The 24,414-nt window shown below is 33.6% G+C and overlaps 2 protein-coding genes across 2 annotated transcripts in view; both read left to right on the top strand.

Annotated features, from left to right (window-relative positions):
- The window catches only part of LOC127862299 (uncharacterized), a 10,279-nt gene extending 5,002 nt beyond the window's left edge, over window positions 1-5,277 (top strand). The window contains exons 6-8 of the mRNA XM_052401374.1: window positions 3,412-3,538; window positions 3,722-3,859; window positions 4,139-5,277. Of these exons, the coding sequence (XP_052257334.1) occupies window positions 3,412-3,538; window positions 3,722-3,859; window positions 4,139-4,366 (493 nt within the window). The 3' untranslated portion in view covers window positions 4,367-5,277. The remainder of the gene's footprint in view (window positions 1-3,411; window positions 3,539-3,721; window positions 3,860-4,138) is intronic.
- A 16,352-nt stretch (window positions 5,278-21,629) lies between these two features.
- LOC127862295 (uncharacterized) lies at window positions 21,630-24,094 on the top strand. The gene is made up of 2 exons (XM_052401370.1): window positions 21,630-22,021; window positions 22,339-24,094. Exons 1-2 carry the CDS (start codon window positions 22,008-22,010, stop codon window positions 23,840-23,842), a joined length of 1,518 nt encoding a protein of 505 aa, XP_052257330.1. The 5' UTR covers window positions 21,630-22,007; the 3' UTR covers window positions 23,843-24,094.
- The last annotated feature ends 320 nt before the right edge of the window (window positions 24,095-24,414 follow it).

Raw genomic sequence — 24,414 nt, 5'->3', positions numbered from 1 at the left:
CAAATTTATCAGAAACTATAACTGCGTAACGAGCACGTGAAAGTGGCGAGCAAATATTGAGCGCTGCAATAAGTGTAATGAAGGAAAAATTCCACCATTTCTTAGGCCATGGGTCTCGTGAGACCTTGCAATTGTCAGACCTTGTAATTGTCGACCTGGTTCCTACTTGTAGTGCTTTCATGTACCATTAACCCATTTATGCCTAGCGTCTAGAAAAAAGGCCTTGGCAAACAGCGTAGACCCAGATGCGGCGTCTCTTCTGGATCTGCGCTGTTTGCTTAAAGGAATTTTGTAAGAAATATTCTAAATATAGAAATAAATATACAGACATCCCTAATTTTGGAAATAAATTTATCCAATTTAGAAGGATGGGAGAGTCCACTTGGCATAAATGGTTTAAAATAAAGTACTGAATATTTTCATATACACGTCCGATTTACATGCCATGACATCGGGAAACAAAGTGTTTTTGTTATCTGTAAACATTTTTGTTAAATTAAGTAGAAACCTTACCTGCAACCAATAAAGACTGGTTATCCAGTTGAATGGTTGAATGGTAAAATTACGGAAAATTAGCTTATGTTCCTTTATATATCATCAAGAGGCAATGTTAAAAAATAAAACAAAGGTATTGTACAATTTGACTAGTAAATTGTAAATGTGCTGATTTTACTAATACACTTTTTTATTTATCAGCGAAGTTAACAATATCCTATAGCACAGAAAGTTCAAAGGCATGCATGATTATTTTAGTTTGTTTGAATACAATAATTCACAATTCCTTTTGTTGACAGTACATATAACGTGTGATTAAAATATTTTATTACACCGGAGAAAAATAGACGTGATGTTATGAGCTGGGAAGAATATTGTCATTACTCTATTGTCACAGAATCATATTCACAAAATAACAACTGTCCAAAAACCATCGTAACAAGCTCCAATCTCAATGGCAAATACATCAATCGATTTTTTTTTATATATTTTTATTATTTTTTTAAACCTATTTATTTAAGCTCGATTGCGTAACAAGCCCAAGCTTATATGAAACGCTCTCGAGTCCGTTTCTTTGGTGTCTATGGGGAAGATCTAAAGAACGCTCCCACAGTGGGGATCGAATCCGTGACCTCCCTATCGCTAGGCGGACACCATATCCACTACGCCACGGCGATCTTAAATGTTTAAATCTTTTAAAACTTTGTTTTAAATTGACTTATTATAATATGATATCTAATATTTATATTTAAGATCAGTTATGACATATATGAACTGTAACTGAATAGATCATTAACATCCGAATTTGAATAACGCCATCTGCTGTTTTGTAAAATGACATTAACAATAAATTTTTTGAAAGTTTTGGTGGGTAAACAATTGACACGTAAATTTATATATTATGCGCGATTTTAACAAATCCAAAATGGGTTAAAATGCTATATTTTAATAGAACTTTGTGATATTTTCCTATAAATGTTCTGTATACTTTTTTATCTGCGTTCCTTACAGTGATAGGAACTAAAAGAAGGAGTGTATTGTTGATGCTTAATAACGATGTTTACCAATGATCACCTTTTCAGGTTATGTAAGCTCTGAAAAATAAATAAATAAGGTCACCAGAAGCACTTGGTCATTTGTATACAAACATGATAGATGATTACCAACATAATAGGTCATTGACATTTGAGAACATTTGAATATTCCACATGCACGTTCCAATGAAGTTCTACTTTTGCAGGATTTTGCAATTATTCTGAAAATTTAGATGGTCATTTACAGACAGACTTTTTATTAAGAGGTGTAAGTAAACACACCAGTTTATTGGTATTAAAAACAATCAATTGTATGTCACAATACGTATGATTTGCAATTCTTGTATTATTCACAGTTATTTATTTCATACAGAGCTGAACCACGTACAACCTATTGAAATCTAAATGCTACCAACCGGATTTATCTCATTTCATTACATTCTATTACTTTCTGACAGACTGACTTCCGCTTATGATCTGCACAAGAACGCATACAATGAGCAATATGTTACACAGTACGCCTTTTCGTACATCTACTGAGGCGATAATATATATAGGCCGTGCTCTGTGAAAAGGGGTTTAATGCATGTGCTTACAGTGTCGTCCCAAATTAGCCTGTGCAGTACGCAAAGGCTAATCAGGGACGACACTTTCCGCTTTTAAGGTATTTTTAGTTTCAAAAAAAGTCTCTTCTTTGCAAAAATCAAGTTCAAACGAAAAGTGTCGTCCCTGATTAGCCTGTTCGGACTGCACATGCTAATCAGGTACGACACTTAACGCACATGTATTAAATCCATTTTTCACAGAGCACGGCTCATATTCAGAATATTCCGCTAGTATCAGTCTAGTTGGTTGCGAGGCGTAGCGATTCTACCTACCACAGCCGACGAGATTGATACACTTTCAAAGAAACCATACTTATGTTATATTCGTATAATTATACACTTGTTCTGCATGTTCTCAAATACCAAAACAAATCACTTCAATGTATTACGCTGACGTCATTTTCTGAAGCAAGTGAACCTTTTGTCTTCGAGGCATAGCAATAATTGCCTATGTTGGTTAAACATTTGCATTTAGATAAAAAAAGTAGTTCGGCTATTAATATTATACCAAACCAGAAAGATATAAAAGCTGATATAGTTTTTTTGTATTTGCTTGTAGAATACAGTATGTATTGGTGGAATAAAATCAAACATCAGGTACAATGTTTATAATAATAACACATATAAAATAAAGCCAAAATAATCGTTCATGCATACAGGTACATTACGTTATATGATGACTGAAATACTTTAGCAAAGTAATTTTTAATTTGTTTAAAATTATGCTAAGTAATGTGCATACGTTGGATAACATTACACACATTGTACAAAATCTATGTAGCAATATGAATGTTTACTCTATAACATTAACAATTCATCTAAGTCAATACTCTGCAGAAACATTCGTCAACTACAGTTTGTACAAAGAGAGAAACAAGTATTGTTCTTTTTTAAATATACTCAAAATATTCCTAGTTCACAGATCCAGCCTAAAACAGCATTGTTTATATTAAAAATGAACACGCCGATTTATATTATGGATATAGGATTTTAAATATCCACTAATGCGTGAAATGTTCACGCATTAGCTTTACACGTACACACGAACATGTTAAAATTGAAAAAAATAATCAAGACAGTACGGTTAATATTGATATCATATACATATACTTAAACAGAGACGTTCCTGGAATAATTGTTATAGTGATTATACTATTGTCAAATTAATTTATATTTATAAAACTGTTTTCTAGCTGGCAGTGTCCGTTGGTTCCTTAATTTCATTAATAAATTAGATTGATTAATGGTAGCGATGTAAGAAGGATAACTAATTGCAGTTTGGCGCCGGATGACGTGGATTATTTCAAGTCTATTGGCTGTCGACTTACAAGGATTCCTGTTGGCAAAGGTGGCATGGCCCTTTGGGATTCCAGACTCGTGCATGCTAATGCTCGACCTCTTCCGGTAAAATATCATCAGCAAACTTAACAGTTTCATTATGACCATATGATTTCGATTTGCAAAAAAATATAGTAAGTACTTAAACATTCAATTATTTATTATGCATTCTACAAATATCTAAAGAAATGCGCGTCGAATCCTGTTGATGTTTGTTTTTATAAAAGATTCAAATTCTATAAATTTCAGAAGCGCAAACACGCGGGTAGGTGGCGCTATGTGGCTTTCATTTCAATGACACCAGCAATATGGGCCAACGAAGTTGACATAGCAGTACACCAGGAAGCGTATAAAAAGCCGACCCTAACGACACACTGGTCGTCACAAGTAAATGCACTTTGGTCCAAGATTTTGTTTCATCTATTTAATGGAGTGGACAGAATATGTTTTTGATCAGTGTAATGCACATGTTTACTCATGTCAATTGATCATGTCAAACAGCAACAAATATACATATTACTGAATATTCCTGCAGCTTACTACACAATATTTTCAACAAAAATGAAACCATTATCGATGAGGTTGATTATAATATTAATTCGACTTAATGAAAGTACAATGGCATGCGAAGGTGTCAAACTACTTAAAAGTTAAATTATGTTTCAGGGTGTACGCGTATTGCAAACATCAAAGACTCCAGGGATACCGTTTCCTGATACTGTGCCTGATATTGCACGCACGGAAGAAGCTTTACAATTATCGGGAATGGTTCCCTATGACTTTGAGGATGGTAAACCAAACGGAGATTCGTTCACACCTTCTTGGCGCAAACTGGAGGCACCTCTCGCTCCGGAACTAGATCTTGAACGTCACTATGCAAATGGACACATATAAAGCAGAAAGCAAGTATAATAATGAAAAAACTACAACGATCATTGATGGGTCGAGTCATAGTAAACATTATGTTAACGCGAGTTAAGTCGTTTACTATTGATCTTGTATTTTTACTTTTATTTGGATGCAAACGGTCTTTGTAGTACAATACAAATAACGTCACTCACACACGTAAGTTTATAACTTGCTAAATTAAGGTGCATTCTAAATCTATTAATATTTAATAATGTTTCGTAAACATGTATATGATATTTCAAAAAAGAACATTGATAGAAAAAATAAATTAATTTCCAACTATACTTTCAATAAATATATTGAAATTTACTTGTACGTTACCGAAATACGCACCATATTGCGCGCTTGAGAAACGTAATCTAATGTATATCGTGTTTTTTTTAAATTTAATTTTTAAATAATTTTTTAATGATCCCAAAATAAAGGGTGAGCTAACCTTATCATACCTGTTAAGTAGTATGTTTATTACTTTCATTGAATGCGTATGCGGCGCTCTACGATTTTGTGTGATACTTTTCTTGTATTTGTATTAACAACAGCGGTTCATTTAACAGTTAGTATTAATTTCATTAACAAGCTTGAAAACAAAAGCTTATTGTACATTATTGTTTACCTTTCATCCACATTTTGCTGTATGGGTATCTTGATAATAGATTATATGTAAACACGTGTTGCATCGTTTGACTTTAATGTCACAACCATTGGATTAGAAATGGCACAGGCTATTGACCTAAATGAGAGCGAATGATGATATATGTCAAAGCAAAATACTCCAGTAATAGGAGCTTAAACACCAATTTCAAGTACAATATTAATATAGATGTACATGCATATTTAGATTGCCAAATCAGTAGTAGCAATAGTAGAACATATAGAAGTAATAGAAGTAGAAATAGGTTGGTCTTGTTTTGTTTTACAGTTTCTGTTTAAACAAGAACAGAAAAGATAAAATATACATTCACTTTTATATCGATATGTTGTTTGCACCAACTCCATGATTGCTTTAGTTCGTCGAGAGATGATTTAAAATACTAAACTACGTTCACACCTATACAAGTTCACATATCCAAGCTTGTGCTGACATTTGTTAAGTCTTATCTATGTAAGCTACGGAGAGCTATATCTTTTTCACACGGTCGATGTGTGAAACTATTCTATTTAAAAAAAAAGTCACTTCTACATTGAACAAAACAAGGGCGCGAGGGCTGGTGATAACAGAAGCTTCGACGTTGTTCGCTCCTTGAGTAAAGCTGAAAATAGCAAATGCCAATAAGCTAGCGTAAAGCAAAGGAAACAGACCCCCCCCCACACACACAAAGTTCAGTGTGAGGCAAGCTACAGACACAGAGATAGCCAAAGATTTATAAAGAATATTGACGAAAAATATTGATGTACGTTTTTTATTTAAATATCTACTAATCTAGAACATATGAACACATGTAACCCTGCTGATTTCAATTTTTGATGTCCTCGTTTATTTAGAAATGTCACACAACAAACTTTACCAGTAGAATCCTGTTGTATATCTTTCTTCATTAGACTGGCATACACAGTAAAGATTACGGGAAAAGGTTCCTGTAAATAAAAGCTGTCGCCAATTGTTGAGCAAGGTCATATGACTAGCAGCAGTATCTTGTTGTCAGGTTCTTCATACACAAGTGTTTTGGTTAAGTACACTGGCTTTTGGGCATGTTTCTTTTGCAGCAAGATGTACAAAAAGTTCAAGTCGAAGATTCGAATCAATGGCTATTAGACAATGTTACCAAGATGCAAACATGGCCTTCATATTGTCAAGATAAACATTCTGACTAAGTCTAGAGAGGACTCATTTTTTGAAGGCTAATCCGGTTTATATTATTTACAATTCGTTTTATATTTTAGTATCCATGGTGCATTAAAGACAATTTTTGTATTGTACTAAATAGTAGCTTTGTTGAAAAGAGGCTATAATTACACCGGGTGAAGAAAAGTAGTGATGCGTTAATGTCAAGTAATATTCAGTGATTAAATCCAATACATTTACATGTTACATATTCTTTCATTTTGATGTTCATGTTCCCAGTCTTTAGTGCCAATAATGAACTTATTATGTATTCGTGTTTCATGAATATACGAACTACAAAAAGTCATGTATTGTAGGAGAAGATTTGGCCTAAACTTTTAAAATGTGTAGTCACTTTAGGTTGAAAGTTTGGTAAAACTTTCATCATGCGGAGTTGTTTCCCTTGTACTAATTGGGTATTTAAGTAAACTATTCACGGTATTATAAAATCCGCTCATCTAATACTAATGTGTCATTTGTTAGATAAAAACCAATTCACAAGCATTCTGCACGACATAGGAAAAGGGGCATTTAAGAAAATACCCTGTTTTCAAAAGTAAAGTTTCAGAATATGACGCACTGGTGTGTTACTTTTTGTGTTACTTCTTAATACTAAATCAAGATATTACACATTAACAAGTAAAGTTTGTGTAAAGAAAGTCAGTAAATTATACACATGCTAATGTAAAATGTCAAACCCTTTACAGAAGTGTATTGAATAACTTTTTTGACATACATTAAAATATGTGTATATTTACAGCAATGTTTGTGTAACATGTTTACTTGCACTAAATCAGGATACTGACTCAGAGCCTTAGATCTTTAAGGTTAAATGTTCACAACACGAAATTAAAAAAATGTCACTATTAATACATAACAATAACAAAGATACATATTATTGCCTTATAGCTCAGGCAGTAAGGTATCCTACTTCACAATTTAACAGTTCATTTAGGAATGCAATAGTGGTACACAACATATATACTATATTGAACACATAAATTCGCCTAGGAGTTGTATCAAGCATATTTTAAAGACCCCAGTCAACAGCTTAAGCTATTATTACTTAAACATGTGTTCATGGTACAAAGTGGGTAGATTCTGTTTAAGAAAAGGATATATATATTTTCTCCATGAACAGTAGTAGTCATGATAGACAGAAGTGTGAACTATGTGGGTTACCCCTCTGTAAATTAAATTGATTGTAATGAGATATCCTTGTATGTAAAAGGTAATAAAGCATACTTACACAATAAATAATTATACTTGTATCAGTATCTTAATGAACAGAAATATTGTCACATGTATTTTCTAAAATAAGTTGGTTTAGTTATTTGTGAAGAGCATTATACATATAGGACATTACTCAGCTTTAATCTCCATAATTAACATTTTAACCATTGACTTCTCAGATACACATTTTTACACATTTCTATTCCCTTATAAAATCAAATTGCAATAAAAACATTTCTCATTAGAATTATGTGTAAAGGATTTATTTCCAACCGTAAGATACCGATGGGAAGCACGCAACATACCACCTGAACAGACTGCAAGTTACTCCCTGGTTGTTTTGGTTTTATGCTGGTTGCATATAGCCATTGTTGCTCTGCTTTTGAGCTGTAAATGGCATAGTAGTGGTAGGCTTATTGCCCCAACACTTGCTTTAACTTTTTTCATACAGTTTGGATGTTTTAAAAGAATGTCACTGTGTTGTGCTACTATGAGACCAAAGTAATTACTGAAGAAAATTACTTTTACAAAATTCACTTTTTTTCGTTCATATCCCCACGAAGTGGCATTTCGCAAAGAAACGATCTGTTCCTCAGTGCATATGTCACAAAATCGAGCAAAATAACTGTTCTTTCACTGCAAAACAATTGCGCTTACATAGTGTGGGCATGTAAAGGCCATGTTATGTCGAAGCAAGTCTGAAAATCCTTATCGAATTTATCAGTGTCTAATTACAGGATACATGATACGTTACTATAATGTACGATATACAAACAACATACCGGTATCCAACTCATCAGAACTGACCTTGATTTCGGCCATAGGCTAGGTCGTTTTGAAAACGGAAAAAGTCGACCTGTCGTCTTAAAATTCATCTCTAGAGAGAGAAAGATACAGATATTAAAAATGAGCAAGGAGTTAAAGCAGGGTAAAATATACCCTAGTGAACATCTAACGCCACTGAACCAAGATGTCTTCAACTCTGTTCGTTTGAAGAAAAGGGACACAGTGGAGTCAGTCTGGAGTAGGGGTGGAACGATCTTTTATAAGGGCCGAGACGGCAGTATGAACAGGGTCCTTTTTAGCCAGTATGAAGAGTGGCTGAACCTACCATGGCCTCAGAGAAAGTAGCACCAAATGAACTGTAAATACATTTGTATATATTTGAGAACAACAATGTACATTCAAAACTACTGTGGTAATACAAGAACTTAAACTGAAAACCAAGGATACCGACAACACGGACAGTACATTGTGTGATTGTGTTGAACCGCACAGTTTGCTGTGCCTTTTTTTGTTGATAAGTATACCAACATGAACATTGATATACATTTACATTTGCCTGTCTTTAGCCCAGGTGCAGTGGAATTAGTGGTCACTCAACCGTGCAGTATTTACATACAGTTAAAACTAGTATTTATATCCTTCCATTTAGTTTTCGTGGGTAAGGAATAATTACAATACAGCATAATTATCTACTATCCTTTATAGGAACTCTTATCAGGTATAAGGTTTCCTTAGATTAAAAATCAATACACATTTTATGTCATCAACTGCTTAATAAACTAAATATATACAAATAAACAAATGAATAAATAATATATAAAAAAAACACAGGTGTTGTAAATTATTGTTGTGTATTTTACATCAGTACTCCCCGTTTTTGAGTACAGCGATAATTCATACATTACCAAAACTGCGTCTAATTATTGTATTTTTGTACCCTTTAGTCTCAAACATGAATGTGTCCATATATGTAGACTGCAACATTAGAAAATTAAGTAAGCTGTTAGAATAGGTAATACCCAAGCATGAACTTGTATATTATATATTTTATAAAACCAACTAGATTCTGATTAGCATGATAAAATTATGTAAACATGTTTTATGTTTAATGCGTGTCAGGATGAAGATGTTCATTCTTTAAGAAATTAACTTGTCTTTAATCCAGGCGCAGTTGTATACGCAAGGGATTAGTGGTCACTCAAGCGTACCTTATATACAAACGTTATAACTAGTATTTATTCCCTTCCATTGTGTTTTCGTGGGTAAGGAATGATTACAATACACCATACTTTACCACTATCCTGGATATTAACTCTTATCAGATATTTGTTGTTTTTTTAGATTAAAGATCAATACACCTTTTATGTAAATGAACTACTTAAAAAATAAATACATAATAATAAATTAATAAATTAAAAAAAGCACGGCCTTTGTAAATTAGTGTTTGTGTATTTTACATCAGTGCTCCCCTTTTTGAATACAGTGATAATTAACACATTACTAAAACTGTATATAATTTTCTTATTTTATTACCCTTTAGTCTCATACATGAATGTTTCCATATATGTATACTGCCACAGTATAAAATGAAGTAGGCTGTTAGAAAAGGTAACGCCCAAGCATGAACTTGTATATTTTATATTATTTTACACTTACTAGATTCTGCTTAGCATGAAAAATATTATGTATACACGTTTTATGCATATTTCACCAGCAATGTAGATTGTAACTTAATAAGGGAACTTCAGATCTTTATATTAAATATGTTTGGATGAACACATATTAGATGATGGTATATAGGTGCAGTGGTATACGCAAAGGATTAGTGGTCACTCAACCGTGCAGTATTTACATACAGTTAAAACTAGTATTTATATCCTTCCATTTAGTTTTCGTGGGTAAGGAATAATTACAATACAGCATAACTATCTACTATCCTTTATAGGAACTCTTATCGGGTATAAGGTTTCCTTTGATTAAAAATCAACACACATTTTATGTCATCAACTGCTTAATAAAATAAATAAATACAAATAAACAAATGGATAAATAATATAAAAAAACACATGTGTTGTAAATTATTGGTTGTGTATTTTACATCAGTACTACCCGTTTTGAATACAACGATAATTCATACATTACCAAAACTGTGTCTAACTATTTTGTATTTTTGTACCCTTTAGTCTCAAACATGAATGTGTTCATATATGTAGACTGCAACATTAGAAAATTAAGTAAGCTGTTAGAATAGGTAATACCCAAGCATGAACTTGTATATGATATATTTTATAAAACCAAATAGATTCTGATTAGCATGATAAAATTATGTAAACATGTTTTATGTGTATTGCGTGTCAGGATGAAGATGTTCATTCTTTAAGAAAATAACTTGTCTTTAATCCAGGCGCAGTTGTATACGCAAGGGATTAGTGGTCACTCAAGCGTACCTTATTTACAAACGTTATAACTAGTATTTATTCCCTTCCATTGTGTTTTCGTGGGAAAGGAATAATTACAATACACCATACTTTACCACTATCCTGGATATTAACTCTTATCAGATATTTTATTTTTTTTAGATTAAAGATCAATACACCTTTTATGTAAATGAACTACTTAAAAAAAATACATAATAATAAATTAATAAATTAAAAAAAGCAAATTTTGTAAATTAGTGTTTGTGTATTTTACATCAGTGCTCCCCTTTTTGAATACAGTGATAATTAACACATTACTAAACCTGTATATAATTTTCTTATTTTATTACCCTTTAGTCTCATACATGAATGTTTCCATATATGTATACTGCCACAGTATAAAATATAGTAGGCTGTTAGAAAAGGTAACGCCCAAGCATGAACTTGTATATTTTATATTATATTACACTTACTAGATTCTGCTTAGCATGAAAAATATTATGTAAACACGTTTTATGCATATTTCACTAGCAATGTAGATTGTAACTTAATAAGGGAACTTCAGATCTTTATATTAAATATGTTTGGATGAACACATATTAGATGTTGGTATATACAGACATTCTCACATTGGATGAATGTGTTCATTCATTTATTAAGTAAATTCACAAATTAAACAAGTTAAATAGTTTATTAACATATTTGAATATTGTAAAATATTGTATTGCTGAATTAGTTTGTGTTTACTCGGACTGTGGAATACATGGATTGGATACATACAGGCTCAATTCTTGTTGAACCTCAGTTTGTTTTTTATTATTCAATCGTATTTTTTTACTGTTGTTTTACTCTCATATGCATGCATGTGAGCATGATTGTTTGTATTTTCATTGCTGTTGTTTTTTGTTTTTTTTTCATTGTTTGTTTTTGTTTACACATAATTTTATATACCTATTATTTAAAACATAGATTCTAGTCTTTTCAACCAGTAGAAATAAATACAAATTTCCAACACAGGTTAACAGAATATCAATATGTTTTTTTATAAACTTAATAGGCAAGGTTCATTACTTTTCAATTTAGCCATTCAAATAAAATCATTTAAATTTAAAAATGTATGAAAAGATATGTTCTCTAAATGTAAGAGGACTAAACAATGATAACAAAAGGCAAAGTATATATAAATGGTTTGAAGAAAATAATTATACAATATGTTTACTTCAAGAAACACATGTATGTGAGCTAACTAAAAACAAATGGCAATCAGAATGGAGTGGAATAAGTTTTTACAGTGGAACAAAATCAAATAGTGAAGGTTTAGGAATTTTAATAAGAAATAAAGACAATGTAAGTATAGGCGATTTTAAGGAATGCATACCCGGTAGATTATGCACAATTGATGTTATTATTAATAATCAAGAAATCACGTTAATTAATATATATGGACCAAACAAAGACGAAAAAAGTTTTTTTGATAAACTAGAAACACATCTGCTGCAAAATATGGAAACAAATTATATAATAGGAGGTGATTTTAATACAATACTTAACCCAACCCTAGACAAAAAGAACGGCAAAAAAGACACACACATAAAAAGCAGAAACAAAATAAACTCCATAATCGATTCTTGCGATTTGATTGACATATGGCGAGCACTTCACCCAGAGCAAAAACGTTACACATGGCACTCAAGTGGCAAACCTGTCATTTTTTGTAGACTGGACTACTTCTTAATTTCAAAAAATATATGTAATATAATTAATAAAGCAAAAATAAAACCAGGATACAAGACCGACCACTCTCTAATTGAAATAATCATTGACAATAAAATGCAACAAAAAGGACCTGGTTATTTCAAACTAAATAATTCCATGCTTTTAAATGATGAATATCAAAATCAAATTAAGCAAGAAATTCATAACGTAGTAGAAAACAACACAAACTGTAACCCAAATACTTTGTGGGAAGTAATAAAAGGAACGGTAAGAAACATAAGTATAAAATTTGCTACCATAACTAAAAAACGAAACCAGGAAAAGGAACAGAATATCATTGAACAATTAGAGTCACTAGAGAAGCAACTGCATACAAATAGTGATAATGAAACAATTCAAAAATTAATGAAAGAAATACAAATAGAGTACGAAAAAATTATAGATGAAAGAATAAATGGCATATTAGTAAGAGCAAGAGCTATACACATTGAACATAATGAGAAAAATACTAAATACTTTGCAAATCTGGAAAAAAGACATAACGAAAGTAAAACCATTCATAAGTTAACAATAAATAACAAAGAAGTAACAGACATTCACGCTATAATGAATGAACAAAGAAACTTTTACTCAAACCTTAATAGCAAAAAAAAGATATTGATACGAATACTTTAAACAATTCACATTTCTTTAATTATAATATTAAAAGACTCACAGAAAATGATAAACAATCGTGCGAAGGCTGTATCACAGAATATGAATGTCTAAACGCCTTAAAAGAGATGGATAACAATAAAAGTCCTGGTTCAGACGGTTTATCGGTAGAATTTTACAAAGTTTTTTAGGATGCAATTAAAACATACTATATTAACTCTATTAACCATTCATTTGTAAATGGACAATTGACTCAACTTCAAAAACAAAGTATTCTAACACTTATTCCAAAACCAGGAAAAAATCTCGAAACACTTGATAACTGGAGACCATTGAGTTTATTGAATGTAGATTATAAAATAGCGACCAAAACAATTGCAAACAGAATTAATAAAGTTATATCATCTGTTGTCGAATCAAGACAAACTGGATTCATAAAAGGAAGATTCATTGGCGAAAACGTACGCACACTTTTTGAAACAATAAATTTTCTGAATAACAATAACAAACCAGGCCTACTTTTATTTGCCGATTATGAAAAAGCATTCGACAGTTTAGATCATGACTTCATGTTTAAAAGTCTCAAACAATTTAATTTTGGAACTGAACTCATACAATGGATGAAATTATTTTACACGGACATAAGTACCATTATTATTAATAATGGACATCTATCTGAACCTATTTCTATTCAAAGAGGCGTAAAACAAGGTTGTCCATTGTCAACAACACTTTTTATATTAAGTATAGAAATATTATCCAACTATATTGAAAAAAATGAAGACATTAAAGGAATAAAAATAAAAGAACAAGAAATAAAACAAACACTTTTTGCAGATGATACAACCTATCTTACAGATGGAACGCTTAACTCGTTCTCGGCACTAATAAACACTATTCAAGACTTTAGTGAAGTATCCGGACTCAAACTTAATACACAAAAATCCATTGTAATGCGCGTTGGAGCACTTAAAAATACACAAATTATATTTAACAAATACAAACATTTTACTTGGACGTCAGAAGAAGCCAAAACACTGGGTTTTTACTTCACAAATGATGAAAACCTCAATATAGATAAAAACATTCAACCAAAATTGCAAGCCTTTAAAAATTGTTTAAAACAATGGCATCACAGAAAATTAACACTTCTCGGAAAAGTCACTGTGGTGAAAACATTTGCCTTACCAAAAATTATGTACACATTGTCAGCACTCCCAAACCCTAATCATGATATAATACAAACAATTAATAAATCTATATACCAATTTGTATGGGCTGGTAAACCTGACAAAATAAAACGAACAACTCTTGTTAAACGAATTGAGCAGGGAGGGCTCAAACTCACTGATATAACCGCCTTTTTATACGCAAATAAGGCCAGTTGGGTCAAAAGAATGACAGGCATTAATAATACAGGGCAGTGGAAAATTTTCTATCAGAAAGAACTTTATAAATATGGTGGAGATCTTGTCTTTGAAAGTACCCTTAATGACAAACATATTAATTCAAATTTTAAAAATGTATTCCTCAGAGATGTAATTTCTTCCTGGAACAAAATTAAATCAAAAGAAACAGAAGGACATGTCACTAAAACGATTATATGGAATAACTCGACAATAGTAAAAAATAACCAACATACCTTCTTTTACCAAAACTGGTTTAATATGGACGTTAAGTTCCTAGAACACATCTATGACTTTAGGTCAAAAAGCTATTATACATTCGAAGCTTTTAAAAACCTTTATGACATACCCTCAACAGATTAAATATTACACACTTATCAAAAGTATACCAATAACTTACACACAACAACTTTCGGAAATGGAATATGTCAATTTCAATAATAACACACTTCTTGAAAAGGTACAAAAAACAAAAACAGTGTGTAAATACTTATATAATTTACAACAAACCTTAGAAGAAAATAAAACCAAACAAGAACAGAAATGGGAAGAAATAATGTCCCCCTATGGACAAAGTATAGACTGGAAACACGCGTATATAACACCATTTAAAGCCACCATTGATAATACTTTACGCAATTTTCAATACAAAATTCTGCAATGCATATTACCAACTAATTCATATTTATTTAAATGTAATTTAATATCTTCAAGTCTCTGCACTTTTTGTTCAAGTTGTAAAGAAACAATTATACATGTTCTATATGAATGTAATTCTGTACAACCGATATGGCGGGAGCTGACATTATTTTTAAATAGTAGACAATTACACATAGATCTGAATGTAAATGATATTGTATTTGGTACAAAAAAGGAGGCAATTATAATCAAGTGATAAACTATATAATTATTCTGATGAAGTCTTACATATTTAATACTAGATCAAAAGCCGAAAAGCCAAATATTGAGACTTTCAAAAATGCTCTAAGAATGAAAATTACATTAGAAAAGCAAATTGCTTTTGAAAAAAATAAAATTGACCAACATAATAAAAAATGGCACAACTTTGCAATAACATTTTGAAAAAATCTTGCCTATATCCTCATCATCATATGATCTTTCTTTGTAGTCTTGTTTTTTTATTGTATCTTTCATCATTTCTCCTTTTTGCGGAAATTTAAGAAATTAGAAAAACACCTATTGCTTTTTGATTATTTGTGTTAATGTTTATAAATTCTACCTCTCTCTCATAATTAAACATTTCTCCCCTCTCTCTTTCACTCTTCACCAAAATAATATAGCATCGTCTCAAAATGTATTTTCTGGGAGCAATATCAAGCATTAGCAAATTAATGCATTTATAACGTGCTATTGTTAGTATATACCAAAAACATATGCTTGTACATAAATCGTAAATATATATGATACTTTGGAATGTATAACCTATGTAACTTCATATGTATTACCTTGTTGTAATTGAGATGTATGTTGAAAATCAATAAAAAAAAATAATAATAATAATAAAAGATAAGCTAATCCGTATTCTACAACCACGTTAGACGCCTTCTTATTGGCTCAATGTCAATTTAACTTGGTACGAATGTTTATCATGACCACGTTAAGGCCGTGTTCAAATCTGGATTACATGTTTTTCAACAACTAAATCGCCATGTCATTACCATTTCAAATCATAGAAAATTCTTGTACACCATAGAGGCAAAATTCACGACTCAATCTTTATGAAACTTGATCAAAATGTTTATTTTCACAATATTTTGGCCAAGTTGAAATCTGGATCATGTACTTCCAAAGTCAAGGTCACCAGGAAAAATCTTACAAAAACCGTATATCCACTTAAGATGCCTGTTATATTACTAAATTTTGTTGACTCTTGATCGTAATGTTTATTACAACAATATTGCGCCATGCATGTTTGCTATAAACACAAAAGCATAAGCTTTCAGATATGTATCTAATGATTGATTTAGAAATGTTATGCTATTTTAGAACTGTTTCATTAACGTGGCATTAGCTACCATACAATCATTAACGCCTTAATCATAGTACTAGTATATATCGCTGGATATCTTCATTTAACATCTTTCTGGTCTAAAGAAAATTGCAGTTCACATAGTTCACGCTATAGCGTCTTAATTATATTACGATTATTTGACTGGCCGCGAACATAAGGTATTCGTGAAGACCCAGCGATGACCTGTATATAAACTCTGACATTAACACACACTAACCGCGAACTGACGAAGGTGTAGAATCTACGCACAAATTGTATTGATGTGAAGAGTTTAGTGTAAAACTGTTCTATCTATCATGCCTTTTCATAAGAGATAAAATTGTTTCATGCTGAACACGCAGTAAAACAGTGTTAGAAAGACGCGGCCATGTTTCCAATGTTCTGGTGGTATTCTCGAATCAGCCAATGGACTAAATGAAGTGTATTCATTCGTGGGTAGCCTCGGGCATTTTTTTAATGAATGTAACCTAAAGGTCACCTAATGTCAAAAGGGACGTTAATCAGCTACGCCGAAAAAATACCTCCGCATTAGTCGTGAGCGTGGATGGTCGAGTGGTAAAGTAGGGATACATTTTACTCCATAACTCCATGACTCTAGGGGTCAGTGGTTTGAGCCCTGTGGAGGTTAACGTTTTTATTCTTTTTTTTAATTTGTATTCCTATTTTTTTACTGGAGATTTTTAGTTCAAATGTTTAAATTTATCAATTAAACATTTTTAGCAGTTAATGACAAGCTTTAATTCATGCCAAAATCTGTTGGACAGTCCCTTTAACAGATGTTTTCATTCTGCCCAGCCCGTATGTAAACCCCGTTGATTCTGCACCATGATATGATAGAATTTTTTTTTTAATTTCAGAAGTCTGTTAATCACAAGGGCTGTCTGGACAGGTGATTCAACTGTTATGTAACAGATTTATATACAACGTAATGGAGCTTCAGCACTTAAATTCTATTCACGTTTGTAGTAAAGTTTACTTTTTTGAGTGACGCAATTGTTAATTCGTGTATCTCTGGATTGCTGACAGTGTCTCATGATTATGTTTTCAGTGAAAGAAAGATAATGTAGCCCTAACGGTTAACACATGTTGGTATCAAAATCATAAAACGCATGTAGCATTACTGAAGGTCAATCCGACCGATACTTGCACCTCAATTATCCACTTCTCGTAGAATGCGGTCTAGAAATGAACAGCAAAAGGCGACCACTTTGTTTTTAAGTTCACAATTCTCGCATGGCCAATAACAAACAAATTTAAGTAAATTGGCTTAGTCCGGAGAGACCAATATTTAATCGTTTTTCAATCAATCACAACAAGCACGGCGATTCAAAATCTTCTCTTGTCAATTCGTAAATCTGTAAAGCATTTTTCGAGCGCCAATTCGGATGCCCTCGGATCTTGTTGCGAAAAAACTAAGAACTGGCATTAGGTTTAATGGTTCTGCGCAAACAGGACCTTTGTTTCTAGTTTGTTTGCTGATTATGATATCAGTTGTCTCCGACGTGTTTCGACCGTATCGTTAGTTATTTGCGCAGGGGCGAGATTAGAAACAGATCTTTGTGAATCTCTACTTATCGTGTACGCGAGTTTAGATTCACTTTTTACAGTGTAAACACGTGATCTACTGCTATAGTATCTCTTCCAATATATCCTTTAAGACTTGGATTATAATATGGTAGATCTTTTTCATCCAGGCCGTACGGACTTTTGCCAATAAGGTTCCGCGGAACTTTATTCGTTTTCTATATCCGTTCAACGAAGTCATTCATGAAAAAGAAACTGCTTTGTAAATCCAATTAACTTTCAACATGTAATGCACTCGCGGTCAATAATTTATAAAAATAATTAATCCAAAATATACGTATTATTTTACAATTCCACAATCTATATGATATACTTGTAAATTACAATTATTTCCCGACCGGGTATATTTCTTTCCAATGTCATATCATATACAAATTATCCAGTATTTGCTGTTTTATATTATGTTGATGTAGTTATTTTACTAATTTCCTCAGGTACCTGTAAATTCACTATAAACCTGATATTAAATTTAAAAAAGAACAACGTTTCAAACATATATGTCCGCTCAACTCATCCGAACAAGCCTTTTGTATTAAAGCTAAAAGGCGTGTGAAAAAAATCTTAAATTGCGCGGCGCTCTGTGAAAACCGGACTTAACGCATGTGCGTAAGTTATTGTCCTACATTAACCTGTGCACAGTCTTTTCTATGACGGAATTTTTCGCATAGATTTTATGTTTCGTTTTGAAAATACTAAATTGACAAGAAATATTCCATAACAGCGAAAAATGTCGTCCCTGATTAATGTACGATAATCTGTTACGATATCGTACGTACATAAATTAAGGGCGGTTTTCCCAAAGCGAGGCTCCATTACGGAATGTTACTTATCATAGCGGTTGGTGCTTGGCAATAATACATCGTCAACAATTGCATCGTGACTACAGTTTGTCGTGCAATGTTTTATGAACTGGCCTCCAGGCCCCGATTTATAGTTTTTTCTTAATACTTAATTCTCTTATTTCTGCAGTCATAAATAGTATAATGAAATTAATGTTAAGACTCCATACGTATACCTATTACATGTACTTGGATAATCTGACAAACTATTTAATTAAATACATGTAAGTATCTTGTATTTACAAAATGACTATTGCACTTCCTTACTGTAATATGACGACAATGAGCTAAATCTAATCCGGTTTATAAAAAAGACTGAAGAGTTTTTTAGAGATCGGTACACAATCAGCCCAGAGAGTGTAGGGGATCTGGATAATCTATCATTATTGTAATTTCGCGGACGCAAATACACTAACCGTTGAAAACCGTCTGTACAGTTCCCACAATTATTAACAAATCTATTTTCAATAATTTTGCTTCATTTCATTCTCTGATTAGAAAACCAACAACCCTGTGAATTAGGCGAAATAATTCTGCCAAACCAAGCGTTCATTACCGTTTGATGCTCGCTGCTCTAAGGTGCTGCGAACGCTTGAGATTTATTTTTCTTTCGTAGCTAGGCAATGCCTCCGCCATTAAAAGAATGTCGTCCGTCTTCATCAATTCTCGATAAATCAGTGCTAGGCTATCAGATTGAAATCTGTTTGTTATCTTTCTCAAATTGAGTTTCTCTGAGTTTCGAATTAAGTATTTATGTATTCTAATGAACTCGGCTGACGGGAAATATTCGAAGTGAAGTGACATCGTACTTCCGCGGTACGCAAACATCGCGGATTTTATTGTATGTCATTGTCATTTGGTCGTCCTCATAAATCTGTAGTGTTAATCATGGACCCGGATTTCTCATATGGAAAGGCGTGTGATACATGTAATAATATTATTAGTTGAGTTATAGGAATATAAAAATTCGACGATTGTACAAATGTTAATCCATTTATGCCTAGTGGACTCACCCATCCTTCTAATATTGGATCAATCTATTTCCAAAATTAGGGATGTCTAGTATATTTATTTCTATATTTAGAACATTTCTTACAGAAATTACTTTAAGCAAACAGCGGAGACCCTGATGAGACGCCGCATCATGCGGCGTCTCATCTGGGTCTACGCTGTTTGCCAAGGCCTTTTTTCTAGACGCTAGGCATAAATGGGTTAAATTCCAACCTGTTTTAATCCGTCTGCCGCATACTCATCACTAGAAGCGTGACGTATATTTCCTGTTTCGTTCTTCCTTCTCCTTTACTGTCTAATCTTCTTCCCTTCTTCATTTTCTACTTATTTTCGTTTTTATCCCCGTGTTTTCCATAACTGTTAGCTTCTTAATGGGGCTTTTCACAGATTTAGGCATGTATTGACGTTTGACATTAAATGCTTTAAATTGATAAATGTCAACATTGGATCTAACAAGCTCCAGTAAAAAAACAAGAATAACATTAAAGAAAGAAAAAAAGTAACCCTCAACTGGGCTCGAACCACTGACCCCTGGAGTAAAAATCTAACGCTAAGAGACAACTCGGCCATCCGTGCTCATACAATGAGTGATGCATTTTATACTTTATATAAGCAAACCTCGTATTGTCACTAAATATAACGACACCAACAGAACTCTCCAAATTATTCAATTGTTGCAATTCTTTATAATTTTCAGGTTTTTAAATCGTCAATAGATACATATAATGGATATTTTAGAGAACTGTAAATGTTCAGTATTACTGTTTCCTCACAAATATCATAGCTACAACGAAAATTTGCGAATCTGAAACATTTGTTTTGTATAATTATGTCAATTTACCAGAACTTGTTAAGGTCCCTTTAACACCTGATTCGAACTCGAACTCTACATCTTTATTCGCACTAACATTTCATTTTATCCTGCTTCCTTATTAAAACTCTCTTTTCCCGCCTTCTTTGTCTGCTTCCTTTCATCATCGTCCTACCCTCTATGTCTGTTTCTATTCGTCCTACCCTCTATGTCTGTTTCTATTTTATTTTTTGGGAAGTCCATGTCTTCTTGTTTCACTGATATCAGGGTTGTGTCTGTTTGCGTGACAGCTTGAGTGAGTTTGTGTGAGCTGTTTGTATGTGTGTTTTTTTTTTCAGACACGGGGGTATTATATTCCTTTCTGTAGCCGTTGTTTCTGTGTTTTCTTTTTTGGGGTAAATTTTGAAAGCACTGTAGGGTCCTATGAAAACTTATCGATATAATCATAGCTATACAGGTACATAGATGGTTTTGGAACACAACAATTTACTGGCAAAATTACCCCCACACAGAGGAAATGCATCGGTTGTAACGGATTCATGAAGAGTCTTAGCGGAAAACATGACCCAAATCTTGCTTCTGATATTGATACCTGGACTGACTTGTAATGGACTGATCATGTGAACTAATTCTAAAGGTACGTACAATATTAAACTCCTAACGCTCGTTTAGACCGAAATACGATGGGTTTACTTTTTACCTTTGACATTGACTTTTGACCTTCAATCATTGATCACGTTGTATTCTGATAATGGGAAATGGTTTCACAATCTTTAGAGGTATTCAGAAATAAGAGAGTTGACTAAAAAAAAAAACGAAAAAGCCCGTTTGTTTGTGTGTTGATGTTTTTAGATTCGACCGCAAATTATGACCTTAACATTAAAGGTAGTCATCGGGGTCTTGATCGCAACACAGAGTTTATTATAAATAACAGAGTGCACGGCGTCTATAAATTGTACGAACATCGCCCGAGTAACTCTAAGCTGGTCGCAGTGTAAGAGCTCAATGGTGCTTCTTAACCCAAGAAAAAACTATGCAACAGCGAATGACACAATCTAATATAATGCTGAGTAATGCGATCTAAAATGCATGAATGGTTCCTTCGTCATTAATACGTATTTATATCCGAAAACTAATACAAAACATCGAATTAAGGCAAAGTAATCCAAGATTAGGATTATTGAATCTGTTTTAGGAGTGAATGCTAGGTCTAGTTCACCTAGTCTTGTATGTAATTACTGTCCCATTGAAACTTTTAGTGGAGGGATAGTAAAGTAGTCTTCTACATTCATTTAAGTTGTTGCAGTGGAATGCCATGCAGCCACCAATGTAAGTTTGTTTGCCATTTCGATTTTAAATTTTACTTGTCCAAAGTTAATTTGTGTGGCTAGTATACGTTTCTGTTTGTTTTGATTTATGTATAAAGCGAACTTTGTCAAGATCTTTTGCTATGCCATAATTATGATTACCAATGTACTTGAATTTTAGTGTTGTTGTTTTGTTGTTGTAAGAGCGGGGATGCATTTTATTCTTATGCATTAACCCCCATAGGGATGGTTTACTTCAATATCTTAAAAAGCAAGCTTTCAAACCAGTATGATCTTTTGCAAACAGTATATATCACAGTTTATATTTATTTATTCCAGGGACAGCAACCAAAGCTCTGCAACGTCACGTCCGCCTGTGCCGTCTGCACGGCGGAGACTGCGGCAGATGAGAAACGAGGGACTGTCGGACAATGACGTCATGCTGAGAAGGCAGGAAAGCAGACGACGTCTGCTACGTGAACCCGACCCGTCCGGACGGGAAGGAAATCAAGCACCGGTTGCAGACGACAATTCACGCGCTCGCGGTGATAGTTCGTTACGAGCTGAAGCAGACGAAAGTTGCAATTCAAGATCTGAGATATACATAAGAGAAAAAAAATGCGATAATACTCGTGTTTCTCGTAGTCATGGGCGCACCAGAAAAGATGGTCATGAAACGGACCGTTTCGACCAATCGCAACCAGAAGATGATTCCGTGCAGAGTTCCGAGGATGGGTCGCATGAGAACAGGAATTCGTACGCTACGGAACAGAACAAATACTATCCTTCATTTAAATACGGACAGCGCAATCAGCGAGACAGCGATTGTGAGAGCGTCGTTTCAAGTAAGTCCATGCCTTCTAGCAAACATAGCGACGCGTCCCTTGAAAATGGCGTTTTGACGAATTGCGACGATGTAGATGTAAACGGAGTTGTTTATCATCGAAATAGTTCTCTTGTCCGAAACACAGTGGAGGATAATGTTTTCGAAGGGAGTCAGTCAGAATCCGACAGTTGTAAAAGTTTCAAAGTCAATCGAACTAAATATGTTAATGGCCATAACGCCGCTCAATATACGAACGGACATGTAAGGGAAGAGGGCAAGTCTGAAGTTTCGGTGATACGTGCAAAAAGTGCGCGGGAATTGGTACAAAATCAAGAATACCTGATACAAATGCTTCAGAAGATGAACACAGATATATCCCGGATGGACAGAGAAGCGAGTCGAATAAAGGAAGACGTTATAAGATCTAAGCAATTGTTTCATGTCGCGGTAAAACGGAAGGAGGCTCACCATCTGCCGCTGTCTATGGAAGGTTACAACATGTCGTACTCCATGCCGCGGATAACTTACCATACGCATCGAACCGTCAGTGATAGCGCGGCGCCGCTGCGGTATTTGAATCGGTTTACGAATTACGGAATCACCGGAAGTGCCTCGTCGTCCAGGCGATCTAGCGCGATGTCATCGCGGAGTAGCTTCAGATCCGGATCTCTCGATCGGCGTAGTAACAGTAGCTTTCGGCTCGCTCGCAGCAGCAGTCGGGAGTCAAGTTTGTCGCGCTCGGACTGTTATGATTATGACAGCGACGTAGGGTCCGAAAGTTCTTTGACCGATACAAGGGGCAGACGACAGTCCAGGTGTGCGGGGTACGCCTCTGGCGTTTTCCGTCAAAACTCAACAGACGCCAGGGAGGACCTGGGAAATAGTTCCGAATGCGAATCCACGTGTAGTGAGTCTGTTCCAGACGCATACAGGCTTGCCGGGCGGAGACAGAGTTATTTCTACACTAAAAGGAGAGATACCCCGCCGCTATACCAATCCGAGTCTGTGGACCTTTAGTTTACAGCAATTACAGAAGTATATCGTCTAGTGCTCATCAATGTTGCTAGTTCTCAGGTTTGACTAGTGAATACGTCTGTTTTCATACACTTCTCAATTGCTTTCACATTTAAAGATGCGTCTCATTCTCTACACAGACTAAAGAAAATTACAAGTAGTGATAAACCAAGTAATGAAGATCTTGAAGATTTTGACTATGGTTTTCAAAAGGTGTATCCAAAACTGCTGTTGCTTTTCTTATGTGCAGATTCCTTGCAGATTCAATGGCCAAAGTCGTCATAGATATTTGTGTCAATTAAACATGAAACTAACATAAAATGATAAATCTTAAAATGACCGCATGAGAACATAACAATAGTTTAGTTAAACATTCTACAAATCACATATCGGCACGTTCTTTTTTTAAATTTATTAGCTCGTTATTTGAACGCTTAGGTCCAAATAGATTGACATAAAAGGTATATGCGTAAACTTTAAACACAAAATCATGTATGAAGGAAAATAATAGGAAATTAATATTAACTTGATAGTATTAGTTATAAAATAGCTGAATTGCAGGAGATCTATCAGTC

This window comes from Dreissena polymorpha, chromosome 16 (genome assembly GCF_020536995.1).
Source record: "Dreissena polymorpha isolate Duluth1 chromosome 16, UMN_Dpol_1.0, whole genome shotgun sequence".
NCBI lineage: Eukaryota > Metazoa > Mollusca > Bivalvia > Myida > Dreissenidae > Dreissena > Dreissena polymorpha.
The sequence above is the reverse complement of the archived record's forward strand: the minus strand, read 5'-3'. Positions and strand labels throughout refer to the sequence as shown.